At 40.5% G+C, this 22965-nt stretch overlaps 1 protein-coding gene across 3 annotated transcripts in view; it reads right to left on the bottom strand.

Annotated features, from left to right (window-relative positions):
- Positions 1-2940: 2940 nt before the first annotated feature.
- The window catches only part of zgc:153039 (uncharacterized protein LOC767698 homolog), a 34087-nt gene continuing 14062 nt past the window's right edge, over positions 2941-22965 (bottom strand). For 2 of the 3 annotated variants that reach the window (XM_060887973.1, XM_060887975.1), the window contains 7 exons: positions 20145-20302; positions 19398-19480; positions 15900-16024; positions 9182-9374; positions 8295-8469; positions 7659-7805; positions 2941-7264 (listed from right to left, as the gene is read on the bottom strand). In XM_060887973.1, the coding sequence (XP_060743956.1) occupies positions 6351-7264; positions 7659-7805; positions 8295-8469; positions 9182-9374; positions 15900-16024; positions 19398-19480; positions 20145-20302 (1795 nt within the window). In that variant the 3' untranslated portion in view covers positions 2941-6350. The remainder of the gene's footprint in view (positions 7265-7658; positions 7806-8294; positions 8470-9181; positions 9375-15899; positions 16025-19397; positions 19481-20144; positions 20303-22965) is intronic. The other variant, XM_060887974.1, reaches the window with a different exon arrangement.

Below are 22965 nucleotides of genomic sequence, written 5' to 3'. Positions count from 1 at the left end.
CACACACACACAACCTGATAACTGTAAACTCTTCTGTCCTGAAGATGTCAGAAATCTTAAAGTTTTCCTTTACCTCTGACTGTTACTAAGCTCTGTCACTGGCGACACCTTCCTTTCTGTCCATTTTACCCATTTCTTTTTCCTTTACGTTATTTAAAGACATTTACGTGGAGTGTCCACCACGAATGAGCTGTTACTATAGGAACGGAAACGTATTAACTCGAGCAATCCTGTGATTTGCAGCTGCACTGCTGTCAGAGCTGCTGTTATAGAACGCTGATCAACACCATCTGACCAATCAGGATCCAGAATTTAGCAGCAGCGTGAGATTAAATGATTTTGAAAGTTTTTAGCGTTTGATTAGTAAAACCGCCGTTCACCGAAACAGAAAACACGCGCACGCTTCCCTCTTCTCAGGATCTCTCGCCTCCCTCCTGTCTCACGCTGTAAGATTCTGACAGAGATTTATGCACTTTGTGTGGAGATCTGTCTTTGAATATGGAGTGCATTTCCATGAAATGTGAGAGCACTACGCACGACTCAAAGCAAGGTCCGGGAAAAAAAAACAACAAAACATCTTGACATAACTGAGACAAATAACAGCGTGAGTAAGTATTCAGAGCAAGTGCATAATTTAACCGCCATTTACTGATTCCCTTTGAGTCATGCACAGTGCTTTCACACATTTAATGGAAATGGAGTCCATTTTCAAACACTCTGAGCAACGTGCCAAAGTGTATAAATCCCTGTCAGAATCCGACAGTGTGCGAGACAAGACGCTCTAAGAAGGAAGAAGTGTGTGTGTGTGTGTGTGTGTGTGTGTGTGTGTGTGTGTGTGGGTCTCAGGATGTCAGCTCCTCAACCGGGCTTACAAGCCTTCACTTAAAGATTTAGAGATTTCGTATAAAAGACTCCACAGTTCTCCTCTAACGAGACACAATGCCTTGAGTCTTATGTCAATATTTACAAGAGGAAGGTTCATGGTATTATGAGACGGATTTTCTGAGCTCTACAATCAGATTATTAAAATCACCTGTATGCAGTTTACACCTCAGAGACATCCAGATTGGTTTGAGATGGATTTTTACCTTAATCTAGCATCTAGATGTTAATAAACACAAAGAAAGTAAGACCGAAGTGAAAGACTTTAACACAACTGAAGTGTTCATGCGATCCTTTAAGAGTTCTATAAGATGTCTTTCTGGAAGAACACAACTTTGGTTCTCTATCTGAAAGGCTCTGAAGATGAACGTAAGATGCTCAGGATTCTCCTTTAAAAACATTTTCTAAGAATGCGTTCCAAGGACCATGATGTCAGGGTAACCACGGGGTCCTGGGGGTGGAGTCTCCTGCCCTGGAGAGCCATCTTACACCATATCCAGCTGGAGTGCCATTTGGTGCCCTGGAGGTTGCCTCCGTGCAGACACCAGTGTTGACCAGGGTTTTGCCCCACTACGTTGGAGCACGTTACTGCCAGCTGCCCTGCGCGTAGCTGCAGCGTGCCCGGGTGAATCAGTTGTTCCAGAAAGTTCTAAAGAGCCATCTGTAGACAACTACAACCACACACACACGCACAAACACACACACAGTAATAACTCACAGTATAGAAGTTACACAATTGGTAACTGTGTGTGTAATAAAAATATGTCCACATTGAACTAGTTTATGAACTTTATGACAACCACACACTCTCTCTCTCACACACACTTGAACACACACACATACACACACGCACACCATGAACTCCAATTTCCCATCTGATGCATGACTGGAACAAATGTCATATTTGCCTGTGGCTTCAAACCGAAACAAACACATATATACACTTGTATACACACACACACACACACACACACACACACACACACACACATAGCAGTTCTAAGATGCAAAAACATAAATTGTCAGCAAGAGTTCTGTCAATTTCACAGTGGACTTGAGAGAGGACAGTCTGTGTGTGTGTGTCGTGTGCTTCACTGAGCGGGGTTGCTTATGGCATCTCATATCACCATGGCGATAACGATGGTAATCATGTTGACTTCAGCATCCTTATCACTCACACAAACACACACACACACACTGTGGCTTCGGAGATGGCCCTGTGGTTCAGGGGTCTATTATTTTATTATTCACGCTGTTAGCCACTCAGACAGAGACTGAGTGACTGGTTTGTAATTATAAGTGCTAAGACAATCTGCATTTCTTCACTCGAGCCCAGTGCTCAATAAGAGACGTCACGTCTTCACTTCTTTCATTCCAGATGTTTCCATTCCAAACAAACATCCTTTCATTCAGAGCTCTGAGGTGTTTTCGACAGCGCTGTTTAATCATCAGTACAGCGAGACAGTGACTCAGCTTCCTCTATTATTCCTCTATTCATGTAAGGTGTTGGTGTGAGTTGTACATAAAATTGCTATTATTTTCTTGCCTTCTTTGTTGTGGGTGTGATGAAGTGTACAGTGAGAATTGTATATTAATGGCTAACATGTCTTGTCTAACATGTCTTGTATACATCTTGTATACTCTGTAACTGTGAGCCTAGTGAAGGAAGAGGAAACACAGGAGCAGTAACTATGAAGAACCAGGAAGTGTTTGTGCCTTGAACTCTCCACTGGACCCCAGACCTTTACCCCTAACCCCTGATTTTTTGACTCCAAACACCCTGCTCCTTACCCCAAACAAATTGCGCCTTATTCCACACACATTGCCCATTACCCAAAACACCCAGCCCCTTACCCCAAATCCCCAACCCCCTTAACCCAAACACTCTGCCCCATTTACCCCAAACATCAGGCCCCTTATCCAACCCCCGTATGCCAACCCTCCCCTCCCCAATTTGCCTGCCCCTTTCCCCAAACCCTCCTGCCAACCCCTCTAACTCCAAATCCCCCACCCTGTCAAATCACTATACTGGACAAAAAAACTGGACAACACTGAAGGTAAACAAAACACTCTTTAATTTTATTCAGAATCAGAGTACAGTGCATCTGAAAAGATCTTCAACTAAAAAAATAAAATAAATCGAAAGATTCATTCATTGTTTGTGTACATTCATTATATTTAAGAAATAACCATACAGAAAAGTTATTATTACTGTATTATTGTAGATAAAACACATCTCACACTCAACAACATTCAGAACTGAGGCTGAAAATCAGGGTGTAATATTTAGACCTGAAGGCCAGAGTTCAGGAAATGATTAGCAGTAACATTAATGCTAATTATAGCAAATTATTATTAGTAAGGGACTGAATAAACTTTAACACAGGTGCACTTCAGAAAGAAAGAAAGAAAGAAAGAAAGAAAGAAAGAAAGAAAGAAAGAGAGAGAGAGAGAGAGAGAGAGAGAGAGAGAGAGAGAGGGAGGGAGGGAGGGAGGGGGGAGAAGGAAAGAAAGAAAGAAAGAAAGAAAGAAAGAAAGAAAGAAAGAAAGAAAGAGAAAGGGAGGGAGGAAAGAAAGAGAGGGAGGGGGGAGAAGGAAAGAAAGAAAGAAAAACAGAAAGAAAAAGAAAGAAAGAAAGAAAGAAAGAAAGAAAGGGAGGGAGGGTGTAAGGAAGGAAGGAAAGTAAGAACATGCAAGTGAGCACAAAGTAGGGAAAAAAGAAAGAGGGGAAAAAAGTAGAAAAATGAAACAAAGAATAAAGGAAAGACGAATAATTAATAAATAAATAAATAAATACAAGGAATAAAGAAAAAAGAAAGACAAACAGAAGGAGTGTTTAAGAGACATGTTAAAGTCCTGGTGTTAAATTCGTTACATCACTTTATTCACTTGGGAGTTTTAGAGTTTTAAATATGCATTAATTCAGTAAATGACATCAGTGAAGTGAAGTTTAATGTAATGTTTCATTTCAAGGCACCGTGAGAGAAAGTTTACCCCAAAACACACACACATGAGGTGGAGACTGTGGTTCTGTTCAACTAAACTCTCACCTTCAAAATCAATCAAATCAAAAGTGTCAAATTACTCGTTACCTCCGCCAAGCGTTTTTTTTTTTTTTGTTTTTTTTTGTAATCTTCTTTAACAAACACTATAAAAACAAAACGTACCGTTGAAATGATTTAAACATCGCCATGGAGACTCGTTCACACCATCAGATTTGTTCTGTTATTACATTTCACAGATTCATCACAAGCCCTGCTTCGGATTTGATAAAAATCACTCAGCCGTCATGCAGCAGTACAAAGAGATGCGTAGTTTCCTGTTACTTTATCCTCCTCTGTCTGCGTGAAACTTTAAACAGGAGAAATGTGTAGAAAGTGTCGCTGCGTTGTTCCGAGTCTGTGAAGCACAAAATGAACATTTCGGAGTTTCAGCTCGTGCTTTCAGAGCCGCCAAGCGACACGAGCGACTGAACACTGGCTGTAATTTTCATTAAAATAAAAACAACAGAAAGTGTCTGATAAGTGCTCTGGAAATGAGAACGTGTGCCAGTCTTTAAAAGAACGACGGTCCAGAGTCATACAGTCACCAGCATGAGCACAGTAACTTATTCCTCAGTTAGAAATTCAATTCATTAGTGTAATTACTCATTTACTAGCTAATAACCAATTTAATTAATAAATTCTATTATTCCATAACGCAATTCTAAAATTGTGAGAGAAATTCATTTTATTATTATTTTGTACACTGCTTAGAGCAGATTATATTATATTTAGAAAGCCATTGATTTTATTATTAATATATTAACTAACATTTTTATTAATTCTAGTGAATTTGGTTTAAAAAACAAAAACAAATTGATGTGAAACTGTCGTTTTTAGTCTCTGTCAGTTCTGGATGCATTCACTGATAAATAGTCGCTGTCGGGCGGAAACCTCGTATGTCCAAATTTGGTCAATTTCATATTTTTTCACATATCGATGCTATTGGTCAGTCCCCACGTGGGTCTGTTATTTTTACAAGTTATTAACCAATCTAAAGTCTTGAAAATAGCTTGAGCGCAAATCTCATAACTCCATTGGACACTTCAACTGTCCACCTCTTCCTCACTCCGCAGGAGAGCTTCGTGGCATATTTCTCCTCAAGAAGAATTGCAACGAATCAACACGTCTTCTGAGGTAAATGTCTTCAAAACACTGGGCTTAAAAAAAATAAAATAATCTTGACCCCCGCTAGTTCTGGTGCTCGTCTGAGGACAGGAATTTAGCGCAAGACAATCCACTGCAACGTGGACTAAACCCTGTGTACTGCAGATAAGGTACGGCGTTTTTTTAATTTCCTGAAAAATAACGGTTTTGGAGATACGAGGATTCCGCCCGAGAGCGACGAAATTAAAAATGTTTTCTTTTTAAAGAAATTCTACCTTTAATTCTATTTTAAACAGAGTGTGTGTCAGTACTTAACCAAAGCTCTGTAATTTCATTTAAGTAGAAATCACTCAGGTTTTCTTGCTGTGCATTTTATTAGATTTTTATCAAATTCTTTTCTTTTTATTTAGATTTTTAGAATTAGAAATAAAGATGTAAAGAGCTGTATAATGCAGTGGGGACGTAGACAGTTACTGATTCTATCATTAGATCATCAGTGAATCAGAAGCACTGTGTTATTGCAGCTGTTTGACTTTCTGTTAGTTTATAAATGATCTTTTATCTAAGTCACAAACAACTATAATAGTTTAAGAACAGAAACTGGAACCTAAAGCTCTGATTTAACTGGAGAAAATGTAATGGTCACACACACACACACACTCACACACCCTTGTGCGCACACACTCTCTCCTGCGCACACACACATACTGTACATACTCATGCACACACACACACACACACACACACACTCTCTCTCTCACACACTCTACTGAACGGTGTGTTTTACCTGCAGCTGTACTATACAGAAATAAATAATCATTGTACTTCTCTTTTAAAGTTGATTATAAACTATGATTGTTGAAGACAGTCCTGATCATTCAACACTGTGTGTGTGTGTGTGTGTGTGTGTATGTATTACTGAATAAAACCCTGCACTATTAACTCAGTAAAAATGATTAAAAAAAGGAATGTTTATAAACAAGATATGAATGTGAGTTTAAACTGACACGATGTCTTTAATTAAGTTAAACCTGTAAAACCAGTTGACTGAAAGAATAAATTGTGGCTTTATAGTAATTTATAGTTATAATATTCTTGTTTACATCTTATTACAATCCAGGAAGTTTTTACAACAAACTCCGAGGACCAGACATGAGTTTGTGTCTCACCATCACTGAGTGAGGAATAATCAAGACGAGAGTAGAAAAGCAAAGAAAAAGAAAGTCAAAAGGAAAAATAAATGTAAAAATGAGAAGGGGCGGAGCTTTTTTTCTAGCGAAACTAAAGCGTAGTATTCCGCAGGTTGGTACCTGGTAAAGGTCATAGGTCAGTGGTGATGACAGGTGTGACCCCGTGGATAAGTAGAGTGGGCCCAAGGTCACGGCTCAACAGCTCCAGCTGATGCAGGTAATCGGAGTAGCGGCGTGTGTCAGCAGGTGGGCGGGGCAAATACAGGAAGCGCACAGCAGGGGGCGGGCAGGGCTGGTCACTGATCAGCCTATTAACAGCGAGTAAGTAGTCGTCAGTCAGACGTGAAGTGTTGCTGTGGTAACCGTTAGCGTACTCCTCCTCCTCCTCGGAGTCCTCCTCCTCTAATAGATCCAAATCTTCCTCTGTCTCTTCTCCGTTCTTCTTTCTTTTCCTCGAGCTGCTTTGTCTCTGCCAGTGCAGCGCCACCTGAGCGTCCCACGGCACCGTGTAGATGGCCGCCTTCATCCGGAGCTCCTTCAGCAGCTGCCCCAGCTTACGCTCCGCCTCCTTCAGACTCCGCCCTGTCTCCACGCACAGGAAGAGGCGGAGCCTGGCCTTGCGCCATGCCCTGGTCATATTGAGGATGCAGGCCAACTGGAGAAGGAACAGCGAGCACGTGTCGACGTAAGAGCAGCTGTCGGGTCGGAGCAGGTTCACGGGCCAAACGTCCACGAAGACGCCGGTCTGACGGGTTTGGGTGTGGTCAAACTGGCAGAAGTACCTTGCCAAAGCCACGTTCTTCAGCATTTTCACAGCGTCCGCAATCACGCTGACGTACTCCTGAGGGTCGATCGCTTTCCCCTGCCAGGCTCCGTCTATGCTGCCTCGCAGAGGAGGGAAATGAAAAAGTGGATCTTCTGGGTCTTCCGAAAAAATGGGGCTTTCCATGGATCTGCTGGAGTGGAACGAGCGATCTTGGAGCTGGTCCTGAGGAGGAATGTCATCATAGAAACCCAGAACCAATGTGTTTGGTCTCATACCGCCTGAGAGAAACGAACCAACAAAGAAAGTTATTCTGGATTCTGATTGGACGGGAGGTGTCGCAGTCAGATATAAAGGTGTAACTAAGTTTTCCTAGTTTTATCTTCAGGACAGAGGAGTTTACACACTGTGGTTTCTCTCTAACATGACAAGCAAAACCTAGCACTGTAATCTGATGTGAAAATACAGCTATATAAAGGACTGCATGTTTTACACAGCAGTTCTATCCTGTTAGTTAATGGATTTCTAGAGGTAAAGCATAAATACTGGCACCTTTGCCATATTCTACATCCTGCGATACTGTTTATACCTTTACCATGTTTTTAGCACCAGATCCTTTTTTAAAGCCCAACTGTGTGTGTGTGTGTGTGTGTGTGTGTGTGTGTGTGTACTAACCAAGTCCAGAGATGAAGAGCAGGTGCTGCACTCCGCATCGTACAGAGTCAGCTAATGTCAGGTTAACGAAGGCTTTAATGTTCAGGTGATCCACCAGGGCGAGCCACGAGTCGTACTGACACTGCAGAGGGTCGGAGGGAAGGACGGCTACAGAGCAAGGAACACACAGACTTCAGGACTTTCATGAACATTTCCAAAAGCTCATTGAAAGTAAATGCAACCTGTTGCTATGAAACAGTACGATGACTAGCGTATGTAAAGTATGGAATCCTTGTCTAAAAATATGATTGTTAATCGACACAAGTCTCTTTTAACGTTGTACAAACAGAATCTGTAAATTTTCTAACTTATTTACAATGTATTTTTGAAGTAAATCTCTTTGGTATTATCATGGTATTATAACAAGCTGAAAGAAAAGTAGCAAGAGCCAAAAGCAACCAAAACCAAACTGACAGTGAAGCAGTAACGAGCCTGCAGTAACAACACAGGTTCTGATCCACATTTAAATAATTGAATAATTCATTAATTAAAAAGAAAAGCTAATACCACAATCACTCAGTGTCATCACGTCTGGTGCTGTTGAGTTCTGATTGGACTTTGTATCTGTGTACGACTTGCAACAAAAAGGACTCTTACCCAGGTCTCCGATCTGGACGTGTCCGAGGACATACAGGCCGCTCTTCTTGATGTCGTTAATGAAGGTGATGAGGCCGATGTTCGAGCGAGGGTTGGCCACCATCAGCAGCACCTGAGGCCTCCAGAACTTCACATGATCCTTACGCACATCCAACATTAACAAGTATTTACGCACCTGAGAGAGAGAGTGAGATGCAGAAACTGAATGTGTGTATTGAGGGTTCCATGAATGCAGTTTTACTAGTCAACCGTCATTCAACTAGTGTTTGATTATATGTGTCACGCCCCCCCCACACACACACACACACACACACACACTCTCCTTATACTTTCAGCTTCAGTGCTTTTTTAGAATATGCTTCTAACGTTGAAAATAAATAAATCAGTGCCATAAATGTGTAAATTAATAATCCTGTGCATCACATTGCATTATTTAATGACAAACTGCACTTAAAGAGTGTAATGGCTGATAGATGGATGATGCGATGTGTACAGCAGCGTCTAGAAGGTTGTTCTGTCCTGTTCATGTGATCTGACTAGAAACTAGCTGAGAGGGAACGGACAGTGAACAGTCCATTAAAGCAAAAGCAAAATAAAATACTTGATACTTAAACTAATTTAAGTCTGAGTTTGTTTGCTGCTTTTTCCAGTCTGCCTCACTGTTGCTTTCCTGCTGTAGTGTGACTGAGCACAAACCACGTGTCCAAGTATATATGTGTGTGTGTGTGTGTGTGTAATAAGTTAAGTGGCTGTAATAACTCTTCTGGAGCACACAGATGCTCATACCAATGTCTGGCACTTGGCCGCTTGGCAACTGTTCCCCAGGTGACAGTCCTCTCCTGAGGATGTGTGTGTGCGTGTGTGTGTGTGTGTGTGTGTGTATGTACCTGGTGGAAGATCAGTGCCTGGCTAATGTAGCCCCAGCTGCTAGTCGGACTCAGATAGTGGATGAGCAGCAGCAGGAGCAACATGAAGGCGATGCTGGCTGAGGCGTAGATGGCGTTAATTAGAAACATCATCACTCCACAGCCAATGATCCCCAACACACACGTGTGCCACGTAAAGTAACGGAATGTGGGCCTGGAGATGAAGATAGACAGAGTTAACTAGTTTTATGAGCATTAAATATAACAAACAATTTAGAGCTACACTTAATGAGAATGTCAGTTACTGACATTATAGCAGCTACAAACGCTCATTCCCTCACCAGACTCTCTGTAGTGTAATGTGTGTGTTCCTTTGTTGTGTGTATGTGTGTTTATACTGAGTGTAATATAATTTGGTTGTTACACTAAAAACCAAGCTGGAGACTTTCAGCAGATTTAAAAGCATTTAATGCGCTCAGCACGTTGGCTAATTACTGTCGATTAGAGCAGCGACCGTAAGAGCCCTAATGCAGATCTGCACACAAACAGGAACATAAACAACACACACAAAGACACACACACACACACACACACACACACACACACAAACTCTTCTCACCCTTTTACTAACACAGGGTTTAAAATCAGATAAAGTGATTATATGTATATTAATTACACACACGTGTGAGTGTGTTGTTTTCAGCCAGGAACATCTGGGCACATTGTGTATACACACACACACACACACACACACAAAGCTTTGCTTATTTGTTTTTGTTTATGACTGAACAGTTTTGACCCTAAACCCATTTACATTCAGCATATAATTTAAAGTGTAAGTGTGTGTGTGTGTGTGTGTGTGTGTGTGAGAGAGAGAGATTTCAGTCTACAGATATACTGCATCTAAGGACCCAGACAGATAGAAACAGGCTGATGAGGGTAAAATAAAAAAGTCATTGACTTTGACATCTCTGTTGGTGAAACTGGTTTTAAAATCATTTTAGAACAGAAGTGAATAAATATTAAAAGGAAATGTGGCTGCATTTAATGTGTAAAGTGACAAATAATAGAATCCCAGCTTTATAATTTCATATACAATCAGGCAATCTGTCGTTTTTATAATTTGGATCTCTCTCTCTCTCTCTCTCTCTCTCTCTCTCTCTCGTCCATTCCTTCTGTACTGAGTAATTATTTTAAAAGCCACCAGGCCACCAGGCCCCTCCCCTCCCCTCCCTGCTGTTTTGAGTGATGTCACCCTGCTGATGTAAGCAAAACCAAAGTTTCGGTAACCTCCAACACACACACACACACACACACACACACACACACACACACACACACACACACACACACTTACTTTCATAGCTTATTTAAGTGTTACAGACAGCGTGTAATTGTGGACTAGAGTTTGTGTCGAGAAGCAATTAATCAATTTAATCACTTTCACTGGTTCAATCAGCCAATTAACACAGCCGTACTTACAGACCACACACACCTTCACCCACAACACACACACACCTTCACCCACAACACGTCCTCCCTCTCTCTCTCACCCACCACACACACCTTCACCCACCACACATCCTCTCTCTCACTCACACACCTTCACCAACCACACGTCCTCTCTCTCTCACTCTCTCTCTCACACACACACCTTCACCCATAACACGTCCTCTCTCTCTCTCACCCACCACACACACCTTCACCCACCACACACACCTTCACCCACCACACACACCTTCACCCACCACACACACACCTTCACCCACCACACGTCCTCTCTCTCTCTCTCTCACACACCTTCACCAACCACACGTTCTCTCTCTCTCTCTCACCTTCACCCACCACACGTCCTCCCTCTCTCTCTCTCTCTCACACACACACACCTTCCCCCACCACATGTCCTCTCTCACACACTCACACAAAGTATTAAAGATATAAAATGTGATCTTTCATTTGCCCCGCCCCTTTCAGTTAAGTATTCTGAAGCACGAGAAAAAAAAAGAGAGAAAGAGAAAACCTGGATATGAATCAGTACTTATACGGGCACTGATACTGAAAAGAGTACATGGCTTATTGTTACTCCAACCCAGAGTCTGTGCCACTTCTCTTACTGTAATCATTACTGTCGTTACTCTTTCTCTACTCTCATTATTCTTTCCTTACTCTTACTCTACCCTGTCATTACTGTTACTCTACTCTTATTATTCTTTCACTAATCTCACACTATTTCATTATTCTTACGCTATTCTGTCATTACTGTTACTCTACTGTCATTATTTTGTCATTACTTTTACTTTACTGTGCCATTACTCTTACTCTACCCTCTCATTTCTGTCATTACTCTTACTCTAACCTGTCATTACCCTGTCATTACTCTTACTCTAACCTGTCATTACCCTGTCATTACTCTTACACTAACCTGTCATTACTCTTACTCTAACCTGTCATTACCCTGTCATTACTCTTACACTAACCTGTCATTACTCTTACTCTAACCTGTCATTACCCTGTCATTACTCTTACACTAACCTGTCATTATTCTGTCATTACTCTTACTCTAACCTGTCATTACCCTGTCATTACTCTTACTCTAACCTGTCATTACCCTGTCATTACTCTTACTCTAACCTGTCATTACCCTGTCATTACTCTTACTCTAACCTGTCATTACCCTGTCATTACTCTTACACTAACCTGTCATTATTCTGTCATTACTCTTACCTGTCATTACCCTGTCATTACTCTTACTCTAACCTGTCATTATTCTGTCATTACTCTTACCTGTCATTACCCTGTCATTACTCTTACTCTAACCTGTCATTACCCTGTCATTACTCTTACTCTAACCTGTCATTACCCTGTCATTACTCTTACACTAACCTGTCATTATTCTGTCATTACTCTTACCTGTCATTACCCTGTCATTACTCTTACTCTAACCTGTCATTACCCTGTCATTACTCTTACACTAACCTGTCATTATTCTGTCATTACTCTTACTCTAACCTGTCATTACCCTGTCATTACTCTTACTCTAACCTGTCATTACCCTGTCATTACTCTTACTCTAACCTGTCATTACCCTGTCATTACTCTTACTCTAACCTGTCATTACCCTGTCATTACTCTTACTCTAACCTGTCATTTCCCTGTCATTATTCTGTCATTACTCTTACTCTAACCTGTCATTTCCCTGTCATTATTCTGTCATTACTCTTACTCTAACCTGTCATTACCCTGTCATTACCCTGTCATTACTCTTACTCTAACCTGTCATTTCCCTGTCATTATTCTGTCATTACTCTTACTCTAACCTGTCATTACCCTGTCATTACCCTGTCATTACTCTTACTCTAACCTGTCATTTCCCTGTCATTATTCTGTCATTACTCTTACTCTAACCTGTCATTACTCTTACTCTAACCTGTCATTACCCTGTCATTACTCTTACTAAAGCCTGTCATTACCCTGTCATTACCGTTACTTGATCCTATCATTACTTTTACTCTACTGTCATTATTCTGTTATTACTCTTAATCATTTCATTAGTCTGCCATTATTCTTACTCTACATCATTACTGTCATTACTCTTTATTATATCTGTCATTATTCTTACTCTACATCATTACTGTCATTACTCTTTCCCTATCCTATCAATTCTGACATTGTTTACTCTACCTTTACTTTACTATTGTTATTACACTGTAATTACTCTTACTCTATCCTGTCATTATTCTGTCATTACATTTACTCTACTGTGTCATTACTCTTACTCTACCTCATTACTGTCATTACTCTGTCATTATTATATCTGTCATTACTCTTACTCTACCTCATTACTGTCATTACTCTGTCATTACTCTTTCTTTATTATATCTGTCATTACTCTTACTCTACCTCATTACTGTCATTACTCTTTCTTTATTATATATGTCATTACTCTTACTCTACCTCATTACTGTCATTACTCTGTCATTACTCTCTTTATTATATCATTATTCTGTCATTACTCTGTCATTACTCTCTTTATTATATCATTATTCTGTCATTACTCTTACTCTACATCATTACTGTCATTATTCTGCCATTACTCTTACTCTACCTCATTACTGTCATTACTCTTTCTTTATTATATCTGTCATTACTCTGTCATTACTCTCTTTATTATATCATTATTCTGCCATTACTCTTACTCTACCTCATTACTGTCATTACTCTCTTTATTATATCATTATTCTGTCATTACTCTTACTCTACATCATTACTGTCATTGCATTACCCTGTAATTATTCTGCCATTACTCTTGCTCTACCCTGTCATTACTCTTTACTGTCATTACTATTATTACTTTTACCCTACTGTCATTACTTTTACTCTAACCCATCATAATGCTGTCATTACTCTTACTCTACCCAGTTATTACTCTAATTACTCTCACTCTACTCTGCCATTACTCTTCCTCTACCCTACCATATTACTGTCATTAATTTTGCTGTATCTCATTAATAATAGGCATAACATACGTTTTTCGGGAGGTTTGACTTAGAGATGTGTTTTGGGGTGTGCTTAGTGTCTGTGTTCGGGGTTTTGTTCCAGGTCTGCATTTTGGGGCGTCGCTTTAAAAGAACTGTTTGGAAATAGAGGAAATTTCACATAAATCAACTACATAGAAACTGGAGTCCACACACAGACACACACACATCCAAAACCGTTCAAAACCAAATTTCCCTTCAGACCCAACAAAGCCCAGCCAACACATGCCCAAAGGACTGTGGAAAACTGAAGGCATTCGCTGATAAAACAGCAGCCAAGAAAAAAAAAAAAAAAGGACACACACACACACACACACATACACACACACACACACACCATAATCCACCTCTTTTCAAAACCTTCCTTCAATCCAGACATGTTCATAGACCGCCCTCTCTGCTGGCCGATTCCCAGTTCACCACACACACACACACACACACACACTCCATTATTATCTACAGCCGGTGTGTTGATGCCACTTTTAGGTTGGTTTCTGCTAAATTAGCTATGTTAATCACAGTCTGCGTCTCCAGGGTCCACAGTGCTAAATGGCTTTTAATTCATCTCGCCTCTGTAGACAAAACAACACAACAACTAATAACAACAACAGTAACACGACAACACCACGCCCTGACTCACAGCACCAGGCAGCTTAAGAAAATGACTCAGAAAAAGCACCGTCTACACAATACGTCCAATCGCAGGCTCCTAGAGTGAAAGATCAGAAAGTACTCACATGCAACCTTTCACTGTTTATGCACATTTTGTAGTAAACAAACAAACCTCGTCATTTTGTTTGCACTCATGTCTGGGTCAGAGGATCGTCCGTAATCATGCACATCCTTATCGTAACGCTGAGTATCAACACTAACCAAAAACATTATAATTTCTTGTGGTATCACCCACTCACTCACTCCTGCTTCACATGTCCATGGTCAGCTTGACCTTCTAATGTGGATCAGTGGTATCAGATGTTATCAGTTCATGACAACAATCACAATGACGGTGGATGGTTTTAAAGATAAACTAAAGACACATCTGTGTGTTCACATCCCTCCAGGTGCTCCAGGTAAAATAAGTGTCTGGCAAAAAGAAACTCGCTAAACATTTCCCAGTTTCCAGTTTCCCTTTTTCAGTTCTCCATGGAAACCTGATAGACAAGGATGTGTTTGGCTTTGACATGCCCTCTAGTGGACACCTGCCTGTCTGATCACAAGCGATCATAACAGTCTTAAACCACATGATGACAGAATTTCAGCTGCACCACAGACACTTAAAGAGCTGACAATTTTGGTTAAAAGTTCTCAGTGGTGACAGGGGATTAAAATAGTTCTTCATCATTCCTCATCATCATTCACAGATAAACAGTCACACCATATTGTGTTAAAGCCTGTACTTCAAGTCATGTTGTAGGAGTTTAATGTTAGTCAAAATCCTTCTGCTCTTATCCTCAAACAAATCTAGAAACACTTCAGGAGTTTCGAAGTAGTCAACTGATTCGTTGCATTCTACAAGATTTCAGTGACAAGTGTGTCACGTTTTTTAATGGTCCGTCTGGAAACAAAGACGCCATGAAGATCTACTTCCCTCATGGAAGAAGCAAGATGGCATGTTTACAGCTGACTATAAGAACTTATGAGGATCAGTAGAACGGTGGATTTTACAAAGGATGTGATGTTCACGGTATAGCCTCATTCATTTGCATTTTTTTTTTCCCTAAACATGACGCTGAACAAAACCAATTGTGATTGCCTGCTCTACATGCCAGTCAGACCACATCTTGACTGATCCTTGGCCAATAAAAGCTGCCTTGGAGTCCAGCCCTTCTGACGTCAGGTCTGGGTTCATAAGACTCGAAGCAGACTGATCACATCAGAATAAGGGAAGGCAAGTGAGAAAAACAAAGTGGACAAATAGAGCAAATTGATGAAATGCAGATGACATCTAAAGTTTAATGCTCATTCATCTAACAGCGTGTCTATGTTAGAGATGTCCAATGTACACAAAGAGATGTCTCATCATCACAGCCTAAATTCTCTTGATTTTTGTCTTCAAAGCTTCAGAGAAAACAAACAGGTTTCTAACACTGATCTTCATTTCATCTGTTTACCGATAATCTCATTAATCAGACATAAGGCTACATAACACAATTTCTCCAGGAGACATCTGGAGCTGTGTGGAAGGTCTAAAGGATTAGGCTTACCTGAAGTTAGGGGCAGAGGCCCACTCCAGGGCGAGGCAGGCCAGGTCCACTGCGGCGTAGACCAACAGGAATAAGATGGTAACAACACTCGCTATGGTGTTCAGCTTCCCTGAGAACAACACCAGCTACATACACACACACACACACACACACACACACACACGTGAATACAAGTCATTCATTAAAGAGAGTAGTGCTGAAAGCTCAAAGTGACCTACAATACACACACACAGCCTTAAATCCCACTTTATTTCTGGATTTACTCTCTATTTCACTCTCACACACACCTTTGCATTCCTAATGAACCTGGAGACACTGGAGTTGAGAAAAAAAAAATGAATCAATTAAGAAAATTAAACGAACACTTCAAACAGATCTTTACGATGCTTCAGCTTTATGACCCCCAAGCTGATTATTTATAAACAGCATGTCCCCGAGTGTTTTATTCCTCTTACACCACAGCAATGTGCCAATCTACCAATAATTACTATTCTGATTTATTTACACACATGTTTATCAGTATATAAGTTGCATTTTCTACTCAGGTTCCTGTTGTCACTTACGTTATAGCAGCGATAAACCGTCGTTACCTCACCTGCTTCACTGTATTCTCTCTCTTCAGGTTAATAAAAGAAAAGAATACAGCTGGTCATGTTACTGAAAAATCACAAAAAACCTTGTGTGTCTCTATGTGTGTGTGTAAATTAGAGTCTCCTGTCCTGTAGCACTAAAAGGACATCTCATACACAGAGGGAATAAATGAAGTCAGAAGTGCTGAATCATCTCCCATTCATCACTGCTGACTTAAAGCCGGAGTGTGGCGGTTATTTAAATCTCTCACCTCACACTGAAGTTTCTTCGTTTTCTCAACCGAGCATTCGCGCGGTTTAACAAGCTGAACGAGTTCTTATTTTCATCCAGGCATCGGCTTAAATGTAATAATATTCTCACACTGTCATCACTCGCAGCAGGAGTGTAGAGAGGACGAGGAGAGCATGTGGAGATCATGTGGAGGAGGTGATGAGGAGACCATCAGAAGGAGGTGATGTGAAGATATACAGGAGGAGAAGGTAATAAAGTGATAAAAAGAATGAGATGAGAAGATAAACAGGAGGTGGTGATGACAAATAAGAGGTGTTGAGATAAACAAGAGTCCTTCCCACAAAGTGTCCCTCCAGAGTTTTCCCTAAAATGGTTCTAATCACTGATGTCTGTTATAAGGTTCTAAGTGGAACCCTTATGGATGACTGATAAAGCCTTAATCAAAGTCAACACATGACTTAAGATTCACCGGTGATCTTGGATTAGTACAGAAGCAGCTCTTCAAAAGTTCTCCATGTGTTTCTTTTTTTGTGTTGAAATCGTTCTTTGAAAAAGAAAGAAAGAAAGAAAGAAAGAAAAAAAGTTCTCTAAAAGGTTCTTTGCATATTAATGGTCCTAAACCTCCTAAAATGGCTGTATTTCCTATCAATCTGTTTAGGGTTCTCTCAAGTAGATCCTTTAATTCTTAAGTTAGTAGAACAAAGTAGGAAAGTACTTGAAATCTTACAGTCCAAATTAAAGGGGTTTTCTTGGGTTTTTTGCATGTTAAGGATTCTTAGCTACAAGTGATCTAGTTCCTTAAAATGAACTATATTCTTTGCTATAGTTCCACATACAATCCTTATAGGTTCCTCTGGAGGGACAACCAAAGAACCCTTAAGACTCATAAGCAAGGTCAGACTGGCCAGTAAAGCTTACACTCTCAGACAAATCACACGTATGGAGTTCTGAGGACTTTTGTTTTGTGCATATTAAGGGTTCTTAGTCTATGAGATGGTTCTTGAGATAAAGTTAAGGTTCTAAAATGGCTTTAGAGTTGAAGATAAGAAAATTTGTTGAGAAAATTTAAATTTATGCTCGTTGTACAGAGGGTTCCAGATTCAGATTTGACCTTTGTTTTGTACACGAACGTATCAATAATCTTTCCATTAGCATCTTTAATGCTACGTAGCTGCAGAATAGAACGACTAACACAAGCCAAAAAGTGGCAAAGTGATAAAGTATCAGAAAATACATGGAGGATCCGTAGAACAAGTGCTGCACCAGAACCAGCTGTTCTCTCCAAGGACAGATACTCATCTGCAAGTTATTTGTTAAACTCGAGGGCTATTTTTTATATGAACTCATGCCCCTCTGTGTGTGTGTGTGTGTATTTGTGTGTGTGTGGGTCCTTTCTAATGGAGGTTAATAGTGCAGATGAGACGGTGTGACGGAGCATTCACGCAAAACTACGGGTCAGGTGCGGAGGTGTTCCAGGTCACGTCATGGTGCTCCTCAGGGATTATGGAAGTGCATCTCTTAAAATCACAGGACTATTCTGGATAGAGAGAGGACTTTTAAATACACACTCCTCCTCCCGAGAGACACAGATTGAAGGGGGGGATAATAAGAGAAAGATTTTAGAGAGAAGTGAGCAGAAGATGGATGATGGACGATTACAGAGCTCTAATATATAACAGAGATAATTGTGATAAGGAGATTATTTTTCCTAAAGCTGCACCGGGCTGGGGTTAAAATCTACTAAGTTTAGAACAGTCGTCAAAAAAAAAAAGGTACTTTTTTAGAGCCATGAAACCGTCAATGAGGTTGTGAGAGTGAAACAATGTTACTCTCAAGACAAAGGGAACCGGTGATGATGTGGGCGGCACCAGATAATGTGCTAATGAACGGAATGAAACACAACGGGACTTTCTCTTACAGGGGGATAATCAAAAGTAGCTATTCCGCATAAACCCAATAAAATTTGTGTAATTTCCAACATATTCAGAACAGAGGAGTTTGTGTTTCTTTTTGCAGTAACATGACAAGAGTGTCGCAGTTCTGATATCTGGAAGAACAGATGAACAGGATGATTCTCTAATAATATTTACATTTACTGATTCATTTAGACTTTATTATCCTGTGGCTGTACAAAGGAAACAAAATGTTCTGTCCTCGCTTAATGCAAATTGACCTCTTGGTCCAGATCTTTAAATTTGCACAAGATACATGACCATAATGATCATCTTGAAAAGCTGGAAATCAAATTTTATGACTAATTAAGGCTGGAATGGTCGTGTGGGCGTTTCTTCTACACTGTCAGTGTGGACGGATGGATCCACAAAATCTCTTAACAAAGGAGGAAAAAAAAAACAACAAGCGAGCATTTTTTTAAAAAAAAATAGCCCGACAAACATGGACAATATCTCAGCATCAGTTCGCACTTTCTGTCTACACACACACACACCTTCAATCTTGCTTTTTTCTCCATTATCTGTGTAAGAAACTGATCAGGAGCAAAAGAAGAAAGATAAGAAGAAAGATGTAGGAAAAGGTAGGAGTGATGGATATGGAGCCTCATCCATTAGAAAAGAATAAAGAACCCACTCTAGTGGATCCACCGCCATCTATATTCACTTTATTTCTCCGTTTCATCAGCTCATTTCATTCATCCCTTGTTCCCTCTTTCTCCCTCACCTGCACAAGGAACCAGGAGATGAGAACCGAGACCCAGGGATTCCCGCTGCCCGAGGTTTGTCCAGCAGGGGACAGGACTTTACCTGTGGGATGAGGCGAAGAAGAAAAGAACAGAATGAATAAAGAATTTATTCAGACCTTAAATCCTGAATCTAAATCGCTGTGACACAAAGCACACATCAGACATCAAAACAAATCATTTATGAAAACATGTACAGTCGCATTGACACAAAATCTGATTAGGTGGTAAAATCATTTATATCTAGCCTTTCTCTCCTTTAGTTTATAAAAAATTAATGTACAAGATCGATTGGCTTAAAAATGTCAGGTTTTTTTAATATGTTACTGCGATTTGCTGTCAACGTTATACGTTTTAAAAAATGTTTTTCTAACATGCTCCAGTTTACTGAATATTTTATGAAACTCACTTTCACATTGAAAAGGAAGCAAATGAATAAAATAAGGCCATGCTAATAAAACAAATGTAAGGGTGTTGTATAAAAGGAGGAGGAGTTAACATGTTTCCATGGTAGCTAATGTGATGCAGTGGCTGAGCTGCATAACTGAAAGTTTTAGCACAGGCAGCAGATAGGAGGCGCTCTTGGGCCTCAGGTTATCTCCCAGGTCACATAGGATGCGTTGCTAGTCGCTAAGCTAGTACGACAGAGATACTTGGTACACATTAGTCATGTGTAATATGTCTAATTTGTATAGTCTATACATCAGCAAGATTGTGACTGTACCCACCGAACAAGTCATCCTTGGCAAGCGCGTACAGTATGCGTGAGGCGCCAATCAGGTTGCTCATGGCAGCTGAGAGAGTGGATGAATAAACACCGATGGTGACAAACGGACGCCACAGATTAACGTCCCGCAGGAAACTGTAGTCCCTCTGTAACAGAGCTCTGAAATAAAAACAGAGAAAGAGTGAGAGAGCGAGAAATACTGAGCTCCAATTCCTCTTTTCCACTCAGTAAGGACATCTTTACTTGAAAATCATGAAATGCATCTCCCATTTCCTGTCCTATCTTCTGTTCACTAGAATTTTCCTCTTAATTCTTTTACATCCCAGTCCGTTGCTTTACACTGTAGGAAAAGCAATTCTGTACCAATCCACAGAATCATATTCCATTTCCATCCATACAATCCCCTTCCCTTCTATTACAATATCTGCAATTATATTTAATTCCATTACTGTGTGCGGTACAATTCTGACCCCCTCCCTCATCAGTATTATCTCTCCCCTCACGTCCCCTTTCAGGATGAGTCGTTTTAATACTTATCACAGGCCTATTAATTACAGTTCAGACACACAGGACACACAGGACACACAGGACACACACACACACACACACACACACACACACACACACACACACACACACACACACACACACACACACACACACACACACACACACACACACACACACACACACACACACACACACACACACACACCAAAACATATCTCTTATTAAAAATGTATTTTACATGTACAGAATTACAGAAATACAGAATTAGACAACACTGACAGGTGAGAGATAGAGAATGAGAAAGAAAGTGAGAGAGAGAGAGAGAGAGAGAAAGCAGGGGTGAGTGTGTGACTGAGTGTTTTGTCTGTCCCCTGGCATTTCACTCAATATCGATTCCACAAAGTTAGAATGAGCTCTTGATAGAAATAGTGTGTGTGTGTGTGTGTGTGTGTGTGTGTGTGTGTGCCTTAGTTATACACAAAATGAATGCACAGGGGAAAAGAGCAGATTTTAAAGAGTTTATATAGTGTCACATATCCAACCTTTTATCCATTTATCGCTCTCTTCATTTATTAAGTGATCTGTCTGTACATCTACAATTCCCTTCATGTCCTTATAACGCCCTTCCATTCCTGTCACTACTATTCCCTTCCATACCATAATTATGGTCCCTATCATTTTCTCTCTCTACCACCTCATTGCTATCCCCAATTCAAATTCCATCCCTTCCCTATACAATTCCCTTCACTACCATTCCATCCTGACAATCCCCTTTCCATTACATCCCATTCCCGTACCTACCATCCCATTCCATTCCAGTTCCTACCTTCCCCATTTATTACATCCCAGTGCATCCCTACACTCCCCTTTCCATTACATCCTATTCCCATTCCTACCATCCCCTTTAATTCCATCCCATTCCATCCCTACAATACCCTTCCATTACATCCAATTACATCCCTAACATCCCCTTCCATTCCATTCCTGTCCCTGCATCCCCTTCCCTACCATTCCATCCCTATCCTTCCCATCCCCTTCAATACCAGCCCATTCCATTCCATGAGCTTCCTTACCGTTCCAATCCCACCCATAACATCCGGGTTCCTTTAACTCCAGTCCCAGTCATTCACATCATTTCCTTTACCTCACCATAAAATTCCATTCCCATCTAAAATTTCTCTCTTCAGTTTTTTCATCCATCCATCCACACATCTGATAACATTCATTCCCTCATCCCGCAATTCATTTATCAGTTAATTCCAGCATCTTTCATTCTATTGCTTTACCTCCACCATCCATTCTTCCATTATGTAATCACTCTTTCCATTTATTAATCTATCCAAACTTTATATCCCTCAATCCAAACATTCTTTCATCCTACTATCCACTGATCTAATTCAATCATTGAATCTAACCTGCCATTCAACCCCTTTATTCATTAACCCTCACATCTGTTCATCCATCTCTCCATCCACTTATCCAGTTAGCCACTGTTTTATTTGCTGCTGTACTCTGTGTGTGTGCGTGTGTGTCGCCATAGAAAAAAATAGAAAAAAAGGACAAAGGTGAAACAAACAGATAGAGATCAAAAGTGAGAGACAGACAGATTAAAGAGACAGACACAGAGAGACAGAGAGACAGACAGAAATAGAGGAAAATACATAAAAAAGAGAAAGTGATAACGAGACAGAGAGACAGAGACTGACAGAGAATAAAGATAGAGAGAAAGAGGCAGAGAATGAGAGAGGGCAATAAAGAGAAAAACAGAGAGAGAGAGAGAGAGAGAGCAAGAGAGAGAGAGACAGACGGTGGTTGAGTTAAGTGCTCCCTGGAGAAAGTCAGGCAGCGGATCATTAAATGAAATCAATAACTAACAAGCCCAGTGGAGATCTCTACGGCAGTCTATCCATCTCTCTCTCTATCTGCCCCATCACTCAATCCATCTCTTCTTCTTCCTTTTATTTCCTTATTCTTCCTTCCCCCCCTTTTCAGTGTGTGGATGCTCTGGTCCAGTCACTCAGTCTCTCTCTCTCTACCTAATCGCTTGATCTTTCATAACCTCCCTCTTTGAGCCACCTTGGTTTTTTTTCTGTCTCCCTGTTCTCCACGCTTCAGAGAGCAAGTGGATGGAGAGAAATAAAAAGAGAGAAATAAAGAGAGAGAGAGAGAGAGAGAGAGAGAGAGAGAGAGAGAGAAAAGGAGAGGAGCCAGAGCCATATTTCTGCAGCCTTGTGATAGCAAGACCTGAAGACAGGGACAAAGGGAGCGAGGGAACAAGGGGACAGAAAATGGGCAGCAGTGAGACTTGTTGG

This window comes from Tachysurus vachellii, chromosome 15, assembly GCF_030014155.1.
Source record: "Tachysurus vachellii isolate PV-2020 chromosome 15, HZAU_Pvac_v1, whole genome shotgun sequence".
Classification (NCBI taxonomy): Eukaryota; Metazoa; Chordata; class Actinopteri; order Siluriformes; family Bagridae; genus Tachysurus; species Tachysurus vachellii.
This window is presented reverse-complemented; position numbering and strand designations above follow the sequence as displayed.